The sequence below is a fragment of the Sciurus carolinensis genome, chromosome 14 (genome assembly GCF_902686445.1).
Source record: "Sciurus carolinensis chromosome 14, mSciCar1.2, whole genome shotgun sequence".
In the NCBI taxonomy this organism is placed as follows: domain Eukaryota; kingdom Metazoa; phylum Chordata; class Mammalia; order Rodentia; family Sciuridae; genus Sciurus; species Sciurus carolinensis.
Genome location: NC_062226.1, coordinates 5543255 through 5562340, shown reverse-complemented (window position 1 = coordinate 5562340; position 19086 = coordinate 5543255). Strand labels below are relative to the sequence as shown.

The 19086-nt window shown below is 61.4% G+C and overlaps 1 protein-coding gene across 2 annotated transcripts in view; it reads left to right on the top strand.

The window, feature by feature from the left end:
- The window catches only part of Ass1 (argininosuccinate synthase 1), a 46632-nt gene that overhangs the window by 11212 nt on the left and 16334 nt on the right, over positions 1-19086 (top strand). For both annotated transcript variants that reach the window (XM_047524727.1, XM_047524728.1), the window contains 7 exons: positions 3653-3709; positions 5235-5309; positions 8428-8498; positions 9036-9066; positions 13674-13764; positions 16467-16551; positions 17125-17189. In XM_047524727.1, coding sequence (XP_047380683.1) covers positions 3653-3709; positions 5235-5309; positions 8428-8498; positions 9036-9066; positions 13674-13764; positions 16467-16551; positions 17125-17189 — 475 coding nt within the window. The remainder of the gene's footprint in view (positions 1-3652; positions 3710-5234; positions 5310-8427; positions 8499-9035; positions 9067-13673; positions 13765-16466; positions 16552-17124; positions 17190-19086) is intronic.

Here is a 19086-nt window from a genome sequence, read left to right as displayed (position 1 = left end):
TGGAAGGCCCCACAGGCTGCATGAGGGGTGGCCAGCAACGCCCGGGGCTGCTTGGGCAGGGACGTGTGCCTCTCTTGGGAAGGCTGAGCTGGAGAGACCCTGGGTCAGCACAGGCTCAGGGCCTTCCAAGTCCAGGCTGCACAACTCCCACCATGTGACGGACCCCACAGGGCTCTGCTTCCTCATCTGTAAAATGAGGCTAAAACGAACCCAGCCCGTGGGGTGCTGAGGATCAGTGGAAGGATGGCCCCAAGGAGCTGCGGCATGGGTCTGGGCACATGGGACAGTGCAGGCGGCGTCCTGATCTGGGGCAGAGGAAGGTCAGGCAGGCTCACCTGCCCAGGTGGACGCGGCCAGCCAGTGCGCTCTCCGTCCAGGGAGGCATTCCTGGTGAGTCCGGGAATCCGGGTCTTGAAGGGGTCCTGCTAAGAGAAGGTCCCTCCATTGGTACCGCCAGAGTTCAGCTGAGCGGCATCCAGGCCGGTGGGGCAAGGGGGTAGGGGCATGGGTGGGGGGTCAGGCTCTGGCTGGAGCAGCTCCTGGGTCCAAGCCCAGGCCCCCCACCCCAGACTGGGAGCAGCTCCCCACAGCTCTGTGCGCAGTGCCGCCCTGTGGCACCAGAGGGCGCCAGAGTCCGAGGCTTGGGGAGGTTGTGGCAGCTCCAGAGGCCACAGCCACCCAGCGTTCTGTCCCCACTGGGGTCCCCGGTGCCTGGTTCTGGAAGAACACCCTCTGCAGCTGTTCAGTGGACGCTTGGGATGCTTGGGGGTGACCTGAGTTCACACTTGGTGACCCCAGGAGGGACGGTCAGATTTGAGACATCCCTGGGGTCCTCCAAGCCCAGCTGTGGACAGGCTATCAGGCCATCCCTGCTTGTCTCGGGGTGACAGCAAGGTGTCCTTCCCTGCCTCAGTGTCCCCTCACCTGTGGTACCTGGGAAGCCCCGACAGCCCCTGGGGACGGTTTCTGGGCACGGGGTGCCGTGGAGATCACTGGGAGGCCCAGGACGGGAGGGGGCCTCGTGCGCAGGCTGGGCTCCTGCTTGGCTGGTGGGCGCCGGTGACCTCTCGTGTCAGGAGGCAGGGGTCCCAAAAGGGTGGTCACGTAAGGTGGATCGGAGGCCACGCGGCAGGGCCAGGGCCTCGGGTGGCAGCCTGCGGGGCCACAGTCAGCTCTGCTGGAGCTGCACTGAGCGAGGCGGCAGCCCCGGGACAAAGCAGACGCGTTTCGATGTGGAAAGCACGTGGCCAGGACTGCATGTAACTTGGTGGAATTCTGCAAGTGGCCCGCTGAGGAGACAGGAGCCCACGGCCGGAGGCCAGGCCGGCTGGGAGGACCCCAGACCTGAGAGACGCCTGTGGCCCCAGGAGCGGCAGGCTGGCTCCCTCTGGCTGGGCAGCTGAGTGCTGGCCTCCCACACTCCGGCTCCTCTCCTGGGTGCAGGGAACCAGGAAGGACCCTGGGGAGACCTCGAGGCACTCATTCACCCAGGGGGTATCCAGTTCTGCTCTGCACACAGGGTCGCCCTACAGGGTGGCTAGTTGGGGGCCCTGGGGGACTTTGGGACAGGCATGCTGGCAGGTGATGCTGAATGGCCAGGGCAGCTAGAGTTGGTGACGCTGCAGGGAGGGCATCCCTCCCAGGGCCCAGACAGCTCCTGGTACAGAGTGGCCACCTTTTCCTGCCCTTGTGTGCCCTGCAGTGAGTGGAGCTGGATCCCGCCTCCCAGAAAGCAGACCCTGCCTCCCTGCGGTTTAGGAAGAGGGGCCTGGAAATATGAGCCTCAGACCCTGGTGGGGTGCGGGGGAGCAGTTTGATATGTGGCACCATCTGGGGCTGCCCCGGGGCAGATGGGGACCCAGGCGCTCCGTCCCACTGGGCGCTGTGCCCCGCACACGTGTGCACCGTAACAGCACGTGGACACGTGTGAGATGCTGCACCCCCCTCTCCCGGGGAGCTGCCAGGAGCTGCCCTGGTGCTGGGGTCCTGGGCTGGGGAGGGTGCTGGGCAGGGCCTCAGGCTCCTGCTGGGACAGACTTTGAAGGAGGAAGCCTGTTCGTTTGGCTTCTTAGAGGGTCTGTGGCTTCCCAACAGATGGGTGTCCCCTGGTGGCATCTGGGTCGGCAGACACCAGCCCCGCCGGGCCCAGCTGGGGAGGTACAAGCCGTCTTTGTGTGGGGGAAACATGAAGCCCTGGAGAGAAAATAGCTGGTACGGGCAGCACTGCCGTGTGCTTCACAAACTGAAAACCAATCTGCTTTGTCCTGGGGCTGCCGTCGCTCCAGGAGCCGAGCTGGCCGTGGGCCTCTGGGCAAGTGTTCCCACTCCCCAACTCTGCGTCCCCACCCAGAACCGACCTCTGGCACAGCTGGAAGGATTCAGTGGACTCGCATTCACATCTGTTGCCTGAGTGTGAATTATTAGGGTGGGAGTGTTTGCTGTGTGGCTCTGGGCAGTCAGCTTCACCTCTCTGAACTTCCCTGTCCTCATCCGTAAAGTGGGGTTAAAATTCCCACTGGCCCCAGGTGGCTGCCCGTGTGACTGCGCATAGTAGGTGCTCACTAGAGACCGAGTAGAGGGTAAGGGGATGGCTGGAGGACCCAGCTTGGGTCCTGGGGCTGTCAGAGGGGAACAGCCCAGCTCCACGGCCAAGAGGGCTGGAACCTGGATTTCCGCGTCGCCTGGCAAGGCTCTGGAAAATGACATGTTATTCCTGCTGCTGCCTGGCTGCGCCGTGCAGTTTTCACAGTAGGCACGTGGTCCCTCTGTCATTTCCACCGCGCTCGAGTCTCCCCGACACTGAGCCGTGCTGGAGCAGGCGGCGCCCAGCGGCTTCCCGGGGCTCCACCCAGCCCCCTCTCCTCCTCGCCACGGTCCTGTGCCTGGTGAACCCCGGCTGTGCTGGGAGAGAGCAGAGCCACTCTGCACTGGACAGCAGAAGGGCAGGCCGGCCACCTGCTGGAGGATGCGGGGTTCTCCCGCGGTGCTCCCTGGGACTCCCTCTCCAGGCCTCGGTTCCGTCCGTGCAGAGAGGAGCTCAGAAGTAGAGGCCCCTGCTGTCACCTGGCTCCGTCTCCTAGAGCAGCCACTGTGCAGTTGGGGGACAGGCTCAGAGGGGAGGTGGGATTCCCACCTTGTGGGTGTGGAGAAACATGCACCAGGACAGGGTCCCCAGGGCTTCCCACACCTGGACCCTGGTGGCCAGGCCTCTGTCCCCAAAGGTTTGATGTCCCCGTACGCTGTGCACATACTCAACCACACGCATGTCCCCAGAGGCCCACATGTATGCACATGCCCACATACACGATCCCACGGCACATGCCCACGTGTGCATGCTTCACCCTGCAGCCTGAGCTGTGCAGCTCTGCTCTGTTCCCCGCGCACACTCACTGCACACACGGGCCACAGCACTCAGCCTGGCGCGGCATCGCCTCCTGCCACGCCCGGCCCTGCAGCAGAAGCTGCCGGGTTGAGACCTGATCCCGCCGAGGACGGCCTTTAGAGCAGGCCAGAGTAGACCTCCCTTGGGAGGCTGAGTGTGGAGGCCCGTGCGTGAGGACAGAGCCTCTGCCAGCACTGTGGCTGTCCCCACGCCTCCCCTGCCCCTTGCCCTGCCCTGCGTCTCCTGACATGCCTCTCTTCTGAACGGCAGGGCAATGACCAGGTCCGCTTTGAGCTCACCTGCTATTCGCTGGCGCCCCAGATTAAGGTAAGATGTTGCTCTGGTCCGAGCAGGCGGGCATGGCTTCCTAGAGGCCAGGGGCCGGGCGCTACTGCACCTTCTCCGCAGCTCCCACTGAGAACATTCATGGGGCACAGTCCTCAGAGGAGGCCACGCTCTCGCGGCCACTCATTCTTCCTGGAGCTGGTGCCCAGGTGGGCCCAGAATAACAGGCACGGCTGGCAGCACCTAGGCTGCTCTGAGCCCTCTCAGCCCTGGCTGCTAGGGGCTGACCCTGGTGGCCCGGACCTTTTCCTGGCATGAGGAACCCCCTCTGCCCATGGCGTGTCACCCAGGTGTGGGGGGCATGTGGTGCTGTCCCCTCCCTGCCAGCCTGGGCCTTCGTCTGTCCTTTGATCCACCTGTCCATTCCTTTGGTCACGCGCCCATTCATTCCTTGGGCATTCACTCTGTGCCCGCTGGGCCAGGCTCAGGTGAGCCTCACAGGGCCGAGCGCCCAGGCTGCAGAAGCTGTGGTGACAGGGCTTGGATGCTGGCCCTGCGGGTCATTTCCAGATCCCCTAGTGGCCATGTTAAAAAATGAAGAGAAACAGGTAACATCATCTTATTCATCAGACCCCATGAATCCAGCCTGGAATCAATGCACACAGGACCGTCCTGGGAGGTTTTGTGTCCTCGCGGTGCTGGGCTGTCAGTGGGGATGGCCAACTCCCTCCGAGGCACTCGGCCAGAGCTGCTCCGTCCTGGACAGTGGGGGCTTGACCTGAGCTCTTTTCTGTCCCTTTGGCTAAAGCTGCAGAGGCTTGCCCCCTCCCTGCTCCCAGGTCTCTAGGGAGCGTCTCTCCTCTGTGGCACGTCTTTCTCTGTCCCTTTGTCCAGGGCCAGCTGTTTGAGGCCGTGAGTGGCCTGGAGGTGAGCCATAATGAGCTCTAATGAGCTGCTCTGAACCCTATGCCGGCCACAGTTGCCCTTGGTCAGCGGCTGCTTGGTGGCCGCTGTGGGCAGAGGCTGGCCTTGCCCCACTGCCTCCGCTTCTCTGGTTCCCACAGCAGCTTGGGGACAAGATTCCAGTTTCTGGGTCTTTGTCTACAGAGGCCAAGCCTGGGGGCTGTGGTGGGACTGGGGTGGGGGCTCAAGCTGGTCCCCAGGAGCCGGGAGGAGGGCTGGGTGTGTTCCCAACACTGAGCCTGGTCCCAGGGAGGCTCACTCTGGGCCAGTAGGGAAGAGTAGGTCCTCCTGCTACCCCTCCCCACCCGCCACACCAGTCCACGCCCAGCCCCTCCGCCCGATCCCCCACGCACACCTGAGTTCTTGCATTCAGAGGCGGGGGCCTGGTTGGATGTGGGGTGGCCAAGAGGGGGCACCCTCCGTGTGGCAGGCTGTGCCCTCCCCCTGCTTAGTGGGCTCTCCCTGCCCAGCCCCATGGAGACCCCAGGTGGCCATCAGAGCCACGAACCCTTCCCAGAAGTGCCAGCTCTTCGGCTTAAGGGCCAGGAGGAGCCAGCACCTTTGCTGCCCAGGGCTGACAGCTTGCCTCTCGTCCCTGGTCCAGGTCATTGCTCCCTGGAGGATGCCCGAGTTCTACAACCGATTCAAGGGCCGCAGTGACCTGATGGACTACGCCAAGGTAAGAGCTGGGCCTCCGCCCTTACCCTGGCCTTCGCCTGCTGCCCTCCCTGTCTGTTCCTGCTGGGGCTTGTGGGGGCCAAGACTGATCCCCACTTGGAGGGAGACCGACCCTCCGTCTCCATCGCAACCCCAGCGGCACCACCCCCAGGGTCTGCCCCACCGTGGTGTGGTCATCTCCTGTACCCATCCCTGGGCTGGGCATCTCTGAGGGGTGTGCCACCCGGCTGGAGGGTGCTGGGCTGTCTCCTTCCCATTCCCGGGGAGACCCGGGTCCTGCTTGCCACCTCTGTGGTGTGTCTCTGTGGGGGGCCCTCGGGGGATAGCTGGGAGGGGGTCTGGGCCAGAGGCTGCTCTGTGCACCTCAATTACCTGACTGCTAATTGTCCCCAGTGCTTCCCGGGAACAGGTAGGCGCTCCGAGGGGCAGCGGTAGACAGAGGCCTGTGTGGCGCCAGCCTTTTTTGAAGTACAAGTTGCAATAAAACATATTAGAAGTTTTGCATCAAGATCCTTAGCCGCTCCCCAGGGTGGCTTTCTTTTTAGCGACTCCGCGGCAGCACTTGACAAACAGCCTCAATCAATCAGACGGGGAAAGCAGCTCGGTGCACACACCAGAAAATTGCTCAGGTTTTTAAATAGCAGTCGCCAGGACTGGCTGTGCGCTCTCGCTGCCGCCGAGGTGCCTCGTGGCAGGGGACGCGGCGGGAATGCAGCCCTGCCCCTGCCGCCAGCATCCCATTAAGACCTGGAGCGCTGGGAGGAAAGACCTCCTCCACCATCTGTTGTTTTATTATTAAGAGGGGAGTTTACAAGACCAAACCCATATGTTGCCAAACAAATCGTCAAATAGCGCTATTAAGAGAGCGGAGGCTGGCGAGCGCGCCCTCCCCGTCTCCGGGATGATATAGAATATGAAGCGCGTCTTGTCTTTAAGAGTGATGAATTGCGGCCCCCACGCGCCGCCCTGCAGCCTCAGCGGAAGGGCGGGCAGGGCCGACCCACACGCTGCCCTCTGTTCCCGCAAGTCCCCGCACAAAAGTGGCTCCTGGTTTTTCCAGTGAAGATGGACTTCAGGAGCATTGTGGTCCCTCCTGCCCAGATTTTGGGAAGAAAACACTTAGTTTAGCTTCCCTCCCAAACAACCCTCCACCAGGAGAAGCTGGCCGGGGCAAGATGAACGTGGCCCCCGCGGCCGCCCCGCTCCTTCTGGGAGCCGGGTTTCAGAGGCGAACTGTGGGAAAGGGTGGCAGAGCCGCCCAGGAAATGACCAGAATAACTGAGCAGCCACTGGGCTTTGTCCAAAATCCAGAGCCAGGCAGGATCCGACACAGATGAGACAAAAATCAATGAGGCCTTGGAAACCTTTGCTTTCAAGACCTGTAAGTGGCCAAGGTCAAAGTGCGCTCAGAGACTCAGGAAAAACATGGATTCCCTCCACTTCCCGTCTCCCCCAGGCCCATCATTCAAGGGGGAAATGCTCGGAGCCTTCCATCCTCATCACTGTCACTATGATTAATTGAAATAGTAATAAGCCAGCCATATTGAAGATGGTTTTGTTTTCCATTCGCAATTGCCATGAGAGATGGTGGGTCAAGACAGAGAGGGGCTGGGAAACATGTCTCCCAGGTCTTGGGAATGTCGCCGTGGCTGGCATCTGTGCACCTGCCCGGCTCTTCCCTCCTTCCTCCCTCCCTTCTTGCTCTCCTCCTCACCCCTTGATGGAGGCCCAGTAGGAAAGAGAGGGGCATGTGTTCCCATAGTACCCCCAAAACGAAGGCTCCGGGGAACCCGGCTGACTGATTTTCTCAGCCCTTAGCCCCCCGCCATGAGTCTGGAAGACAAGGCCCAGCTGGCCACCAGGATGCCCCTGTGGTGCAGCCCAGCCCCATCTTGCACAGGGTCCTGGTCCCCGCACCTGGCAGCTGCGTGGGAAAGACACACCTTAACTCTGGGCAGCTCCAGGGGACGGTGCCCCCCCACCGCAGAGCAGCCTGGAACGGGGTGTTCCCGTGGCCCGTGTAAACTCTAGGGTGGGCGTGAGCTGTTTCTGTTTGTTTTGCTTTTTAAGTGAGTCTCCTGCTAAAGCTATAAAACAAAATCCAGGGTTGGTTGGTCTGTGCGCTTGGTTCCCATGCGTGGCCAGAAGCTCGGAGCAGTGGTGAAGCTAGCTCAGCAGCCTGGGGCGGGGCTCCGGAGCTGCTGGCAGAGCCCTCAGCAGAGGCGGCCCTGGCTGCTGCTGGGGGAGGCGCTGGGGCTTCACTGGCCCCCGCTCCCACCCAGACCTCTGGGGCGAGGTGCTGAGGTCCTGGAGGCAGAGCGTCAGGTCTCCCTGGCTTCGAGGGGCTGCTGGCCTCCCCCAGTGCCCCTTAGGCATCGGGAGGCAAGAGCGTGCCCAAGACTCCTGCACTGGAGAGGAACCGAGTGCCTAGGCAGGTTCCGGGCAGGTGTCAGCCAGGGACATGGGTCAGTAAGGCACCAGCCCTGTCCTTTCCCCCAGGCGTTAAGCAGGGTCGGCCTTGGAAGTGGTGGCCAGCAGCAGTCGAGCCCGGGTAGGGGGTTGCTTTAGCAATGGAGGACCACTTGGGAAGCAAAGCGTGATCAGAGCCAAGTCTGGAAGGACAGCGAGACCTCTGGGGCTGTCCCCTTGCAGGCTCTGCAGTGACAGCGTGGCAGTTGCTCTAGGCTTAGAGAGGGTGTGGTTCCCAGCAGGTCTTGTACTTAACTGCCATGAGTCGACACTGTCCTGGGTCCCCCCTTTTGTTGGGTCCCCCACATTGAGCATGGTGTGGACTCGGGGGGCAGATGCCTTGGTCCACACCCTGGCTATCTGGTGGCTCTGTGGTGGGGGTCAGTGAGCTGGTGCTAGGAGACCCTTAGCACGCCTGGTGCCAAGCTCTTCATGGGTCCTTGGGGGATGGACTCAGAATCTTCTGGAAGGAAACTCCAAGGCCAGCATCCCAAACACTTGGTCTTTGGCAGGTCTAGCAACAGGGCCTCGCTCCCTCTGCAGGGTGGCCCCGGGTGGCTCAGGGCCTGGGAGAAAACGAGGCAGCAGAGCCTGGCCCTCGGGTGCCCTTCCAACTGCCTCAGGCTGCCCATGTTTTCTCCAACCTGCAGCAACACGGAATCCCCATCCCGGTCACCCCCAAGAACCCGTGGAGCATGGACGAGAACCTCATGCACATCAGGTAAGACGTGCCCACCGCACCTGCATGGGAGCCCCACACCCGAGGCCCCACACCCGCGGCCCCCACCCCCCGGGGCCGACATCCGGTCACCGTCTCCTGCTGCTGCCTCTACTGCAGTTGTGCTGTGTGTCACGGGGCACCTCAGCGTGGGGACCTGCCTTGCCTGGGGCCTGGGGAGGACTCCTCTGAGGAAGTGGCCATTAGAACCTCGAGGATGAACAGGGCTCGGCGGGCACCGGGCAGAGGGAGCGTTGAAGGCTGAGGGCTGGCATGTGAAGGTCCCTAACGCAGAGGCCCTGTGTGGGGAGCCTGGGCCTGCACCCCGCAGCTGGAGGGCACTGTGGCAGCTCTTCCTCGCAGCCGGCAGCTCTCACGGCCAACTGGGGTGGGCCAGAATGTTCCAGGCAGGGTCGGCAGCCGGTGTTTTGGCAAAGAGGACAAGACAGACCAGACTGGTGGGCACACAATGGGTGGTGGGGGCGTGCCTGGCATGGCCGTGGCCCTGCCCGACTCACCCGCTCCCCTCTCTCCCCACAGCTACGAGGCCGGAATCCTGGAGAACCCCAAGGTAATCCCCGCTCCTTCGCGCCCGCCGCCCACAGTGGTGGCTGTGGTGGCTGCTCCTCGCCTGTGCCCTCTGATGTATTCGTAGCCTAATTTGAAATTTCACGGGGGCGGGCATGAGGCTGCCGAGCCTGGCTGTGTCCCCACCCTCCCCACCAGTTCCCCGCGCTCCTTTTCCAATTGCCGCCGGAATGAATAGGGAAGGAAGGACTGCAGAGTGGCACAGGGAACCACCAGACCCATAAAGGCGTCATTAGGCAGATGAGACACTTGGGGGAGGACCGGCCTGTGCCGCGCCTGGGCCCAGGGCTGGTGGGTGAAGCCGCAAGACCCATTTGTCTGCGTCTGTCCCGCACCCGCCCTGGCCTCCCTGATCCTGTCCCCAGCCTCCAGGCTGGCCAGGCTGGGCCCTCAGCCGGGTTTGAAGTTTAGGGTTTCTCTCCTCGGGGGGTTTCTTTGTGTCTCCCCTGCCCACCATGGGAGGTGGGGGCGGCAGGGCGAAGTCTATCATGGGAAGAGAAAAATCTCTTTGTCCCCAAGGGAATGTGTCCCTGGCCCAGCCCCACATCCTGGGCGGCAGCTTTGGGGGTGGGAGGGCCGCCTGGCTGACACTAGGGAGGATGTGTGTTGGTGGGGGAGGTGGCGGTGCGGGGGCAGCTGGGCCTGAGGGATCCAAAAGGGCAGCTGGAGGGGAGGACGCCTGGCGGGTTTGGCTGAGAACCCGGAGGGCTGGAGCCCCGCCCAGGGTGCAGGGGAGGCTCCAGGCCTGACACCCGGCTCTGCCCCACCCGTGCCGGCCCCACATCCCCCAGCCGTCGTCCACTGGGTCAGTGTCGGCCACCATGCCACAGAGCCCGGCGCCCGCGGGCACCAGACCTGGCCGTGACTCGTTTTCCTGCCTTGATTTCCGTGGCTGTTGCTAGGAGCACCCTCAGTTCACAGGGAAAGACACTGAGGCCGAGTAGTGACGCCACTCTGGATGCCAGCTGCGCAGAGCAAGGGCAGGGCTGGTGCCTCAGGCTTCTCCCTGCTGGGCCCACGCTTGTCCCTGGGGATGACGGCCCTGCAGGGCTGCTGCTGCTGCCCACGGGTTTTTCCAGTTCACGCTCTGTTGACCCCTCGGCACTCAGGCCAGCCACCTCCAATTAGCCAGTCAGTCAGCACCAAGGGGGTCCAGGCGGGGTGTCGGCCCGCCCCAGGCATGCTGGAAAATGACCCCACGCCCTCTCCGAGCAGCCCGAGGCCCTCTCCCCACTGGAGAGGAGGCACCCCAAGACTAGACTGACACAGGACTCAGGGAGCAGGGCCGCGGCGGGGGAAATCACACCCCTCAGGTTGGCCTGAGCTCGGTGCAGACCGCCTTGTGACTGTGGGCAGGCCCTGTCCCCTCTCAGGCCTTCTGTCTAACAGTGGCATGGGATGGATAAGTGTTCCTGAGTCTTTATCAAGGACGCTGCCGCCCAGTCAATTCCTGGGTCCCAGAGATAGGAAAACTGACTGTGAACCCAGCTCTGCTTCTTAAGTGCTGTGCAGTCTCAAGCAAGCTCCCGACTTCTCTGAGCCTGCAATCTCTTGTGCACAAAATGGGAAATCACGGCACTTCCTTTGGCACAGGCAAGGCCTTGGTCATGGGGCTGGGGGTCCTACCTTAGGCCACCAAGGTGCTCTCAGAAACCCTTCTCATCAAGCAGGAAGGGCTGGGATGGGTTGGGTGTGAGCCTGTGGGAAACAGCATGCCATAGTCATGGGCCCCGCAGAGGCGCCCAGGGCCCGGCCACCCTGGCAGGGGGTCAGCGCCGTCCTCTGGGTTGGCCTGGCCACAGGGGATCCCCCAGGTTCCGCGCAGGAGCCTAGCCTCCAGGACCCACCCTTGCGCTGAAGCTCCTGCGGCTCCTGCGCCCTGGACGCCGGGCCCCTGGGGAGGAGCTCTGGGAGAGGAGCTTAGGGGAGCCGGCGCCCCTCCCCCCTCCCAAAAAAGCCCGAGACCTGCGGAAGGGAGGGCTTGAAGGCAGATGGCTGAGCCATTTTCTGCCTCCATGAGGGCTGATTGAAGGGCAATGAGGCAGCTAATGCGAAGAAAGATAGAAATTTACTTGCTTTAACTTCATACGGCCCACAGTGAAAGAGTTCATTCAGTGGCCGGCCCGCCATGTCTGATGGATGAATAAACCATTTGCAGCATCGATCATGCCTCTACATCATGGTTCAGTTCATGGGCCATTTGCTTCCGACTTCTCCTCTCGGGCCTGCTTCATGCTTTCTTTCGCCCTCTCCCCCACCCCCACCCGACTCTCTCCCTCTCTCTACTTCTCCACTCTCTTCCCTCCCCCTGCACCCCCAAGATGACATTGGAAGTGAGCCCTCCCGCTGGGATGGATAAATAGATGGCATTGATACTCAGCAACAAACTATTTGTCATTTGAACTGGGCTTTTAGGAGGGGGAGTGAAAAAGAAGGCAGGCACCGGAGCCACCTCGGAATGCAAAGCAAATGTCATTTTATTTCTATTTAGTTATTTTATTTAATCGGTGCTGTCAGGTGCCGGCCCGACAGCTGCCTGCAACTTCCGCTGTAGAGTGCGGGAACCCTCCTCCTCCTCCTCCTCCTCCTCCTCCTCCTCCTCCTCCTCGTCCTCCTCGTCCTCGTCCTCATCTGGTCCTCCAGGCTCTCTCTCCTTCCAAATACAAACACTGTTCACTTCTAAGAAGTGGCCAGAGAAAGTGAAGAGAGCCCAACTGAAAACAGTGGTCAGTCAGGCACCCAGCTTGGGTGGGCCCTTGGGGCTTGGGAGTCCCAGGCAGGTGGGGAAGGGGCTGTGGCCAGGGAGCTTGGCCAGTCTCTGACACCAATCTGAGGCCTGGCCGTGGCTAACGGTGCTGGCTGTCCCCACAGCTCTCCCCTGCTGGCCACCACAGCAACTGGGAAAGGGCATGGGATGCTGGGAAGAGCCCTAGGCTGGCATGATTTGGATCAGCCGCTTCTCTGGGCCTTAGTTTTTCTTCTGGTCTAGGGAGGCACCAGGCCAGGGGTCCTTAAGGGCCACTCCCACCTCCCTGGGCCTGTCTTTAAGGTGGGTTCTGGGTTCTTGTTTCCTGATGCACGGATGAAAACCGATGAAGGGACACAGGCCCAGGTCAGGCGGAGGTTGGCGGGGCCGGGGTTCCTCCATGGGCCCTCTCTGAGCTCAGAAACAGCTGAAAGGACCACTTGCCCCAGTTTGCCCAGGACTAAGAGGCTTCCTGGGACAGACATAGTACTTCCACAGCTAAATCAGGAAGCCCCAGGGAAACTGGGACGGGGCCAACCCAGCACAGAGCCAGTGGGAAGGGGAGCACCAGGGAGCGGCCTGGGCACCCTGCGTGTGGCCTGTCCTGGCAGGAGTCCTCTAGGCAGGAGGTTCAGTGCCTGTCACCAGTTGTCCCTCCCCCTGCAGATATGTTACCATCCGTTTGGGGCCTTGCTTAATGTTTTCTGGTATGTTCTCAGGTTCAGTAAAAAAAACGGTCTATACATTTAAATTATGGATGGGTACCCATTACGGATGCCACCCATTTCACAGGTGGGGGAACTGAGGCAGCTTGCTCAGGGCCCCACCGCCTGAGGTCTTACCCCCAGCTTGGAGGTATTTTCCACCACGTTAAAATCCAACAGATGCCAGGAAGAGGGACATGGTCCAGCCCTCCAGAACGGTGTGAGCTCGGCGCTGCCCACAGCCATGGCTTCCCGTGTAGGTGAGGCAGTGGGGTTTGGCCTTCTTACCAGACAGGGCTGCTGAGGAGCAGAGGCTTTCAAAACCGGAATGGGCGCCAGGCTCTGAAAGGCGCAGACCTAAGGGACCGCGGTTGGCGGGACATCAGCAGGCGCGCCGAGCAGCTGGGCACGGGGCGCCCACAGGAGAGACTGGAGCAGGCAGGCCCACCACGACAAGTGCCCAAACCTCAGCCTGGGGGCGCTGGGCCCGCAGAGGCGGCGGGGAACCAGAGGCCCAGGCGGCAAGAATCCCTCCGCCTCCGCACGACGAGGCGCATTTTGCAACGCGCCTGAGAACAAATATACATAAAGGTTGATGTGTTTTCAAATGGGTTTTCGCTTTGCTCTTCTCTTTTCTCCCTGTGAGTATTAACCTCGGGGACCCCGGGGACGGCTCGGCCCGCCGCAGCACCTGCTAGGGTCACGCACAGTCATTAGCTTTGCGGTCATCGCGGAATAAACCCCAATTCCCGGCGCCGGCGAGAGCGTGCGTGCGGCTCCGGAAAGCCGGGAACGCGGCCCCGCTCCTCCAAAGTCCCACTTTTTCCTGCCTGACTTGTTTCTCTCCCGCTATTCTACCTCCAGCTGTGGGGGCGTCGAAGAAAAAGATGAGATCAAGTTGAGGGGAAAAATTGTCTGATTTCTTGAGCCCTTTGTTTCCCAGGCCCCTGGCAGCGGGGCCTGCTCTGGGCTGGGGGCTGGGAAGCCTGCTGGACCCACCGTGCTGGTGGGGAAGTGCCTGCCAGAGGCCTCCCGGTCCTGGAGAGAGGCGAGGGTGAGAGGGTGCAGGAGGTGGGGTGCAGCTTGCCAGCCCTGGGGGCTCTGAACACTCCACCCCCCGACCCCTTTCTCTTTTGTCAGAACCAAGCGCCTCCGGGACTCTACACAAAGACCCAGGACCCAGCCAAAACCCCCAATAGCCCTGACATCCTTGAGATAGAATTCAAAAAAGGTATGTCACCCACTGCTGGGACCTTCTGAAGGGGTTGACTCTTGAGCCGCCTGTCTGCTCCCTGCTTGGGACCTAGGCCCTCTCTCCTCTCAAGAGTTCCAGGAAGCCAGAATTCAGGCAGGGGCTTCAAGTGCCCAACAGATCTCGTCCCCAGACAGTGTGATCCATGCACACCTGGAGGCTCGGGAGGGAAAACCCATGCCCTGCCTGTCACCCCAGTTCACAGGCAAACTTCCAGTCTCTGAGCAGCCACCTGCCAGGTACTTTGAAACTTTGGGAAAGTCACTCTGCTTTCCTGTTTCTCAGTTTTCCTGTCTGTCAACTGGGGATACAAGGTGCCTGCTGTTTTCCTGGTGTGGAATGAGGTCCATATGGGAAATGACCAGCCCCAGAGCTGGCACAGGCAGGTGCTTAGTAAATGGCAGACCTGCTAGAGCTGGGGCCCCTCTGCCCCACTCCTTAAGCCTTGGCCAGTCATAAATTAGCTGCTCAGCTCCGCGCCCCCAGCCGCAGGTACACATGGGGCAGGGCAGGGGGCTCCTGATCTCCCCTCACCTCACTGCCATTGGTGAAATATTTGCTGGCCTGGTTTTCGTGCCCAGCCTCCAGCTGGCGCGGTGATCATCTCTTGCTCTGAAGGAGGGAGGGGAAGGCAGGGCATGCCTGGTGACAGAGGCAGCAGGACCCAGCTCAGGCTGCAGAGATCTGGGAAGCTTCCTGGAGGAGGTGTTGAGGAGGAGCTAGGGGAACTGGGAGGAGTTTGAGGGCATCCCAAGGCCAGCAAGGGGGCTAGCCCATCCATCCACAAAGCAGCTTCCAGGAGGGGACAGAGAGCAGAGACAGGGGCTCCAAAGCTGTCTTTCCTCTGGACACCTCAGAGTCAAGAGGGCAGGGCAAGAGGAGCAGCTACAGGGTGATGGGAAAAGCAGACGTTCCGACCTGCTCTCCTTGCTGGTGTGACTGTCACCTCCCCGGCCTCAGGTGCACTCACCTGTAGCACGAGCCACAGGGGAGATGCTCATGGATGCTGAGCGGATGCCATGAGTTCTCGGTGCTATTAGTACTTAGTGAGTCTCTTCCAGGCCTTTCTCAAGAGCCTGGCCAAGCCAGTGGGCAACTGCATCACTGTTCAGACCCTTGAATTCCATGCCCCCAAAAAGGGGGCCTTGGTGAGCAGCGTGAGCCCTGGGTCCTTTTGTCCCTGCTCTGTCCAGCAGGCCTGGCTTGCAGGCACAGGGTCTTCCTTGAGTATCACCCCTGGGAAGATGGTGGGGCAGACCAGGCAGCACATCCTGCCTTCCCTCGTGGGGACCCTGGGAGCCTAGGAGAGCGGTGGGGGCAGGTGAACAGAAGGTGGCCGAGAGTCCTTGGCACCAGGCTCTGGCAGCCCTACCTGGAGACACAGGGCAGCCCCATGGGCCGAGCTGGGGAAGAAACGTGATCCATTATGAGGATTTGGGGACAGTCTGGAAGAAAAAAAAAGGGGGGGGAGGAACCCTCCCCTGCCTGGTCCCCATTCACTCCCTAGTTAATTTATTTGAAGTTTTAATCTAATTATTAACTATTTTAAACGCTAAGAGGCTTTCTGCAGCAGCCTCACCAACAATGCCCCCTCTTCTCCCGGGCAGGCCCCGTCCACGGCCCCAGTGAAGGCCCATAATAGGACCTGGGAGGGAGAGAAAGGGAGTGGGGAGAGGCGGGGGGTGGCGAGAGGGGCTTAAGGTTCATTATTGGGCAGACTTACATTTAATAGCAATTTACAACCAAGTTATAAAACCCCTGGAAGTGGGGTTAAGAATGGCGAGGCTGACAGCGGCTTGAGCGAAGCCCCTCCAAGCGGCGGCTGGCTAATAAAGACTCCAAAGCCGCTATTGAGCCCTGATTGGCACCCGATGGCTCGCTACATGGTAATGAGCCGGGCAGATGGGTGGGGGATTAGCCGCCAACTTTGAACAGCTTTCCTTTGTCACTGTTACAGCTCTCTTGTTAGCCCTCTAATACATTTATTGCTCATTTCACACCGCTCGGGAAGGTGCCCCTTGCTATTCAAAGTCAACCCCGAGCCCACCCCCCGCCACCGCCCCCCCGCCCCCCTTGACGCGGCCCTTCCTTGCCCAGCCATGACCGCCTCCCTCCCGCCACCCTGGACCCCACTTCTCAGAATTCATGGGCGACCCGACACCCCGCCTGCCACAGCGGGCACCAGCTCACCCCCATCAATCAGACGGCTGTGTGTGGGTCTGGGGTCCAGGGCTGGGGCGCAGGGGTCCGCTTGACAGACGTGGCAGGGGCTGAGCGTGAGTGTGCGCGTGCGCGCGCCCAGCCGCACCTCGGCCAGGCGGCCCCGGGCAACTGGTGGGACAGAAGGTGCTCCCTGTATAAGACAATGGTGGAGCGTGAAATTCAATTAGTTCAGGGCCTGGTTCCAATTTCACAGTCCCTAAATGCAAAAGGGGCACAGAGAATGGGAGGGGGGTGCGAGCGTTTTTATTGCATTTTCCCTTTCATTCTGGGGGGCTCTCTCGCCCCTTCGCTCCCCCCAGCGGGCCTCAACCTGCACAGGGCTTTGAAGGAGTCATTTGGACTCTATATCTGTCACATGCATTTAAGGCGTTGCAGGGACAGGGAGAGGGCGGGGTGGCGGGTGCAGGCTCCGCCAAGCTCCAGCCCGGAGGCCCACTGCCCTCTCCTTCTGCCCCCAGGGGTCCCTGTGAAGGTGACCAATGCCCAGGATGGCACCACCCACCAGACCTCCTTGGAGCTCTTCATGTACCTGAATGACGTCGCGTGAGTGCCCTCGGCCTGCCTTGTACACCCGGGAAGGGGCCTCTTGGGCAGGACCGTTGTGGCTAGTGGTCACAGCTGGGGTTCGGGGACTGTGGAGGACAGGCTGTGTCCTGGCCCCATCGGCACTGATTCTCCTGGACTGAGGTATGGGTTTGCCAGGGCAGCCCCTGGAGTCCCTGGTTAAACCCCTCAGCCTACAAAGCTGGCAACCAAGGGCTGGTCAGGCGGGGACTTCCAGGCCCTCCACTGGGTCAGGGGCCAGAAGAAGGGTGAGCAGGGTGAGGCCTGGGGCCAGGCAGGCCCAGCACAGAGATAACCCAGGAACTCGGAGTGACCCAGGCAATCTCTTCTCTCTCTGGGCCTCCGTTTACCCAACCGGTGGGCACTTTGACTGGATCCCTGGCTCAGAGGTTCTGAGTCTAGGAGCCTGAGACGGAGCCTGATGTGCCACACAGGCTCTGGGCTGGGTGCAGCCAACCTCGTCCCCCCTGTGGCAGCCCAAGCCCAGCCCCATGGGTGGCATATGACCCAAGCCTTGTGTGCCTGAATCCAAGTGACCTGTCCTTCCCACAGAGGCAAGCATGGCGTGGGCCGCATTGACATTGTGGAGAACCGCTTCATTGGGATGAAGTCCCGAGGTGAGTGGGCCCAGCCCTCCAGGGGCGTGCCACCGCAGCCCGTGCCCGGAGACCGCGACGCCCGTCCCGTTCCAGCGTTCCTGTTCCTGTGCGCTGCGTGGACAACCTTGGGCAGTGTGCACTTCTCTCCAGCAAAGTGGGATGATGGCCTCTGCCGCCACCTCCCCAGGGTGTTAAGAGAGGACCTGCCCAGAGTGAGGAGGCCCCCAGGGCCTGGGAGAGGCTTGGGGAGGAGAGGTGGGGCCAGGCCTGGAGGTCAGGGCTCTGCTGTCATGGGCGGGGCTGCCAGGTTTGGAGGCAGACCGTGCAGGGCCGATTTCGTGGTCATTAAGGCTGTGTCATGTCGGACCAGGAGGGCAGGGCGGGAGTCCTGCCAGGGGTGGGCGCTGTGAGCCAGCCCAGGCCTGAGGGCCTGTCCACCCCTCGGCCGTGGCAGAGGGAGAGGCCCTCTTCCAGGGACAGCAGGGCTCTACCTTGGCCTGGAGTGACGGTCACTTTGACTGCGACTGGCTGGGCCCCAGGGGAGGAGGGCTGGTGCCCAGCAGGTGCTCCCTCTTGTCTGAGGAGCCACAGTCTGATTCCTGTGTCACTCGCCCTTTCACTGACCACACCCTCCTCTCCAGGACTCAGTCCCCCCTCCTGCCCAACCAGGGGGATCCCCCCAGAGACCTGAGGGCCTGCTGGTGTGGGATAGCCGGCTGCTTTCCTCTTAGGGGGGCTCTCAGGGGAGAGGACAGGGTCTCAGCAGGTGAGAGCGCCAGATCTGGGTGCCTGGACTGTTGTGACTCGGTGGTGTTTTTGGAGGGGTTACTTTCTGCAGCGTCGATTTGGAAAGCTCACACAGCCGAGGGGAGCCAGGCCACGGACCTGCCCCTTTCTCCTGCAGGACATTCTCACCAAGATCCTGAAGTCCCAAGAGCCAAAAGCCAGACTTCAGCTGGTCTGGGAGGCCAGGTGTCTGGGGCTCTTGACCCGGGTTTGCCCAGCCTTACACAGTGACCTTGGACTTCTCTCCGGGCCTCAGTTTCCCCAAGTGTAATGTGGAGACCCTGAGGCCGGGAGGCTCCAGCCTGCTCGATTGCTCTCAGAAGGTGTGGGGAAGGGGCCTGCGTCCTTGCCTCTCCCCGGGTCTCCTCCTCCCCACAGCTATTATTCCTGGGAAACCACCTAATTGAAGCACTCTTGGGAAGGCCTTGTGGAGAACAATGTCGCTAATTAGCTGTTCCCTTTTATCCTGGCTCACCTTTGTCTCTTCACCTATTTAACATCTGATTAAATGTCCCTTTGTCTCCACCTGCCCTTGGGAACTGGCACAATGGGTGTCCTCCAGAGGCAGCTGGCGGGACCTTGGGGACCAGAGGCCAGCACCTCACTTTCCAGATGGGGAAACCCAGGGCCAGCAGGGGAGAGGGCTTGCTCCCAGTCCAGGCCCAGCAGGACCAGACAGGCAGGGGAGGAGGGCCAGGAGAAACCCCGATAGGAAACTGGCTGCACAGATGGGGCTGCCGGCTGAGCAGGCATGCAGCCTAGGCCCTCTGGGCGTGCTCAGTGGGGCTCGGCCATGTCCACTAACTACTGTGCATGCCTTGCCCGTGGCAGGCATCACTAATCCATCGTGGCACTCTCCCGTTGACTCCAGATGTGGCCTAGTGGACTGGCAGGCACAGTGAATCGATCATTATTATAATCAGAAAATGGCATCCCGCTGGGTGGGGGAGCGGAACCGGACTGAGGGCCTGGACGGCACTATCCTAGGATGACTCCAGAGCGGGTCAGCAGTCCTCATCTGGTCAAATGAGAGGGGACAGCAGGAGTATCCCCAGAGTGGTGGGTGGGATGGGGGCCATGGCCCTGGAGAGCTGGGGAGGCACATGGACAAACCAGTGTTGAGGATAAA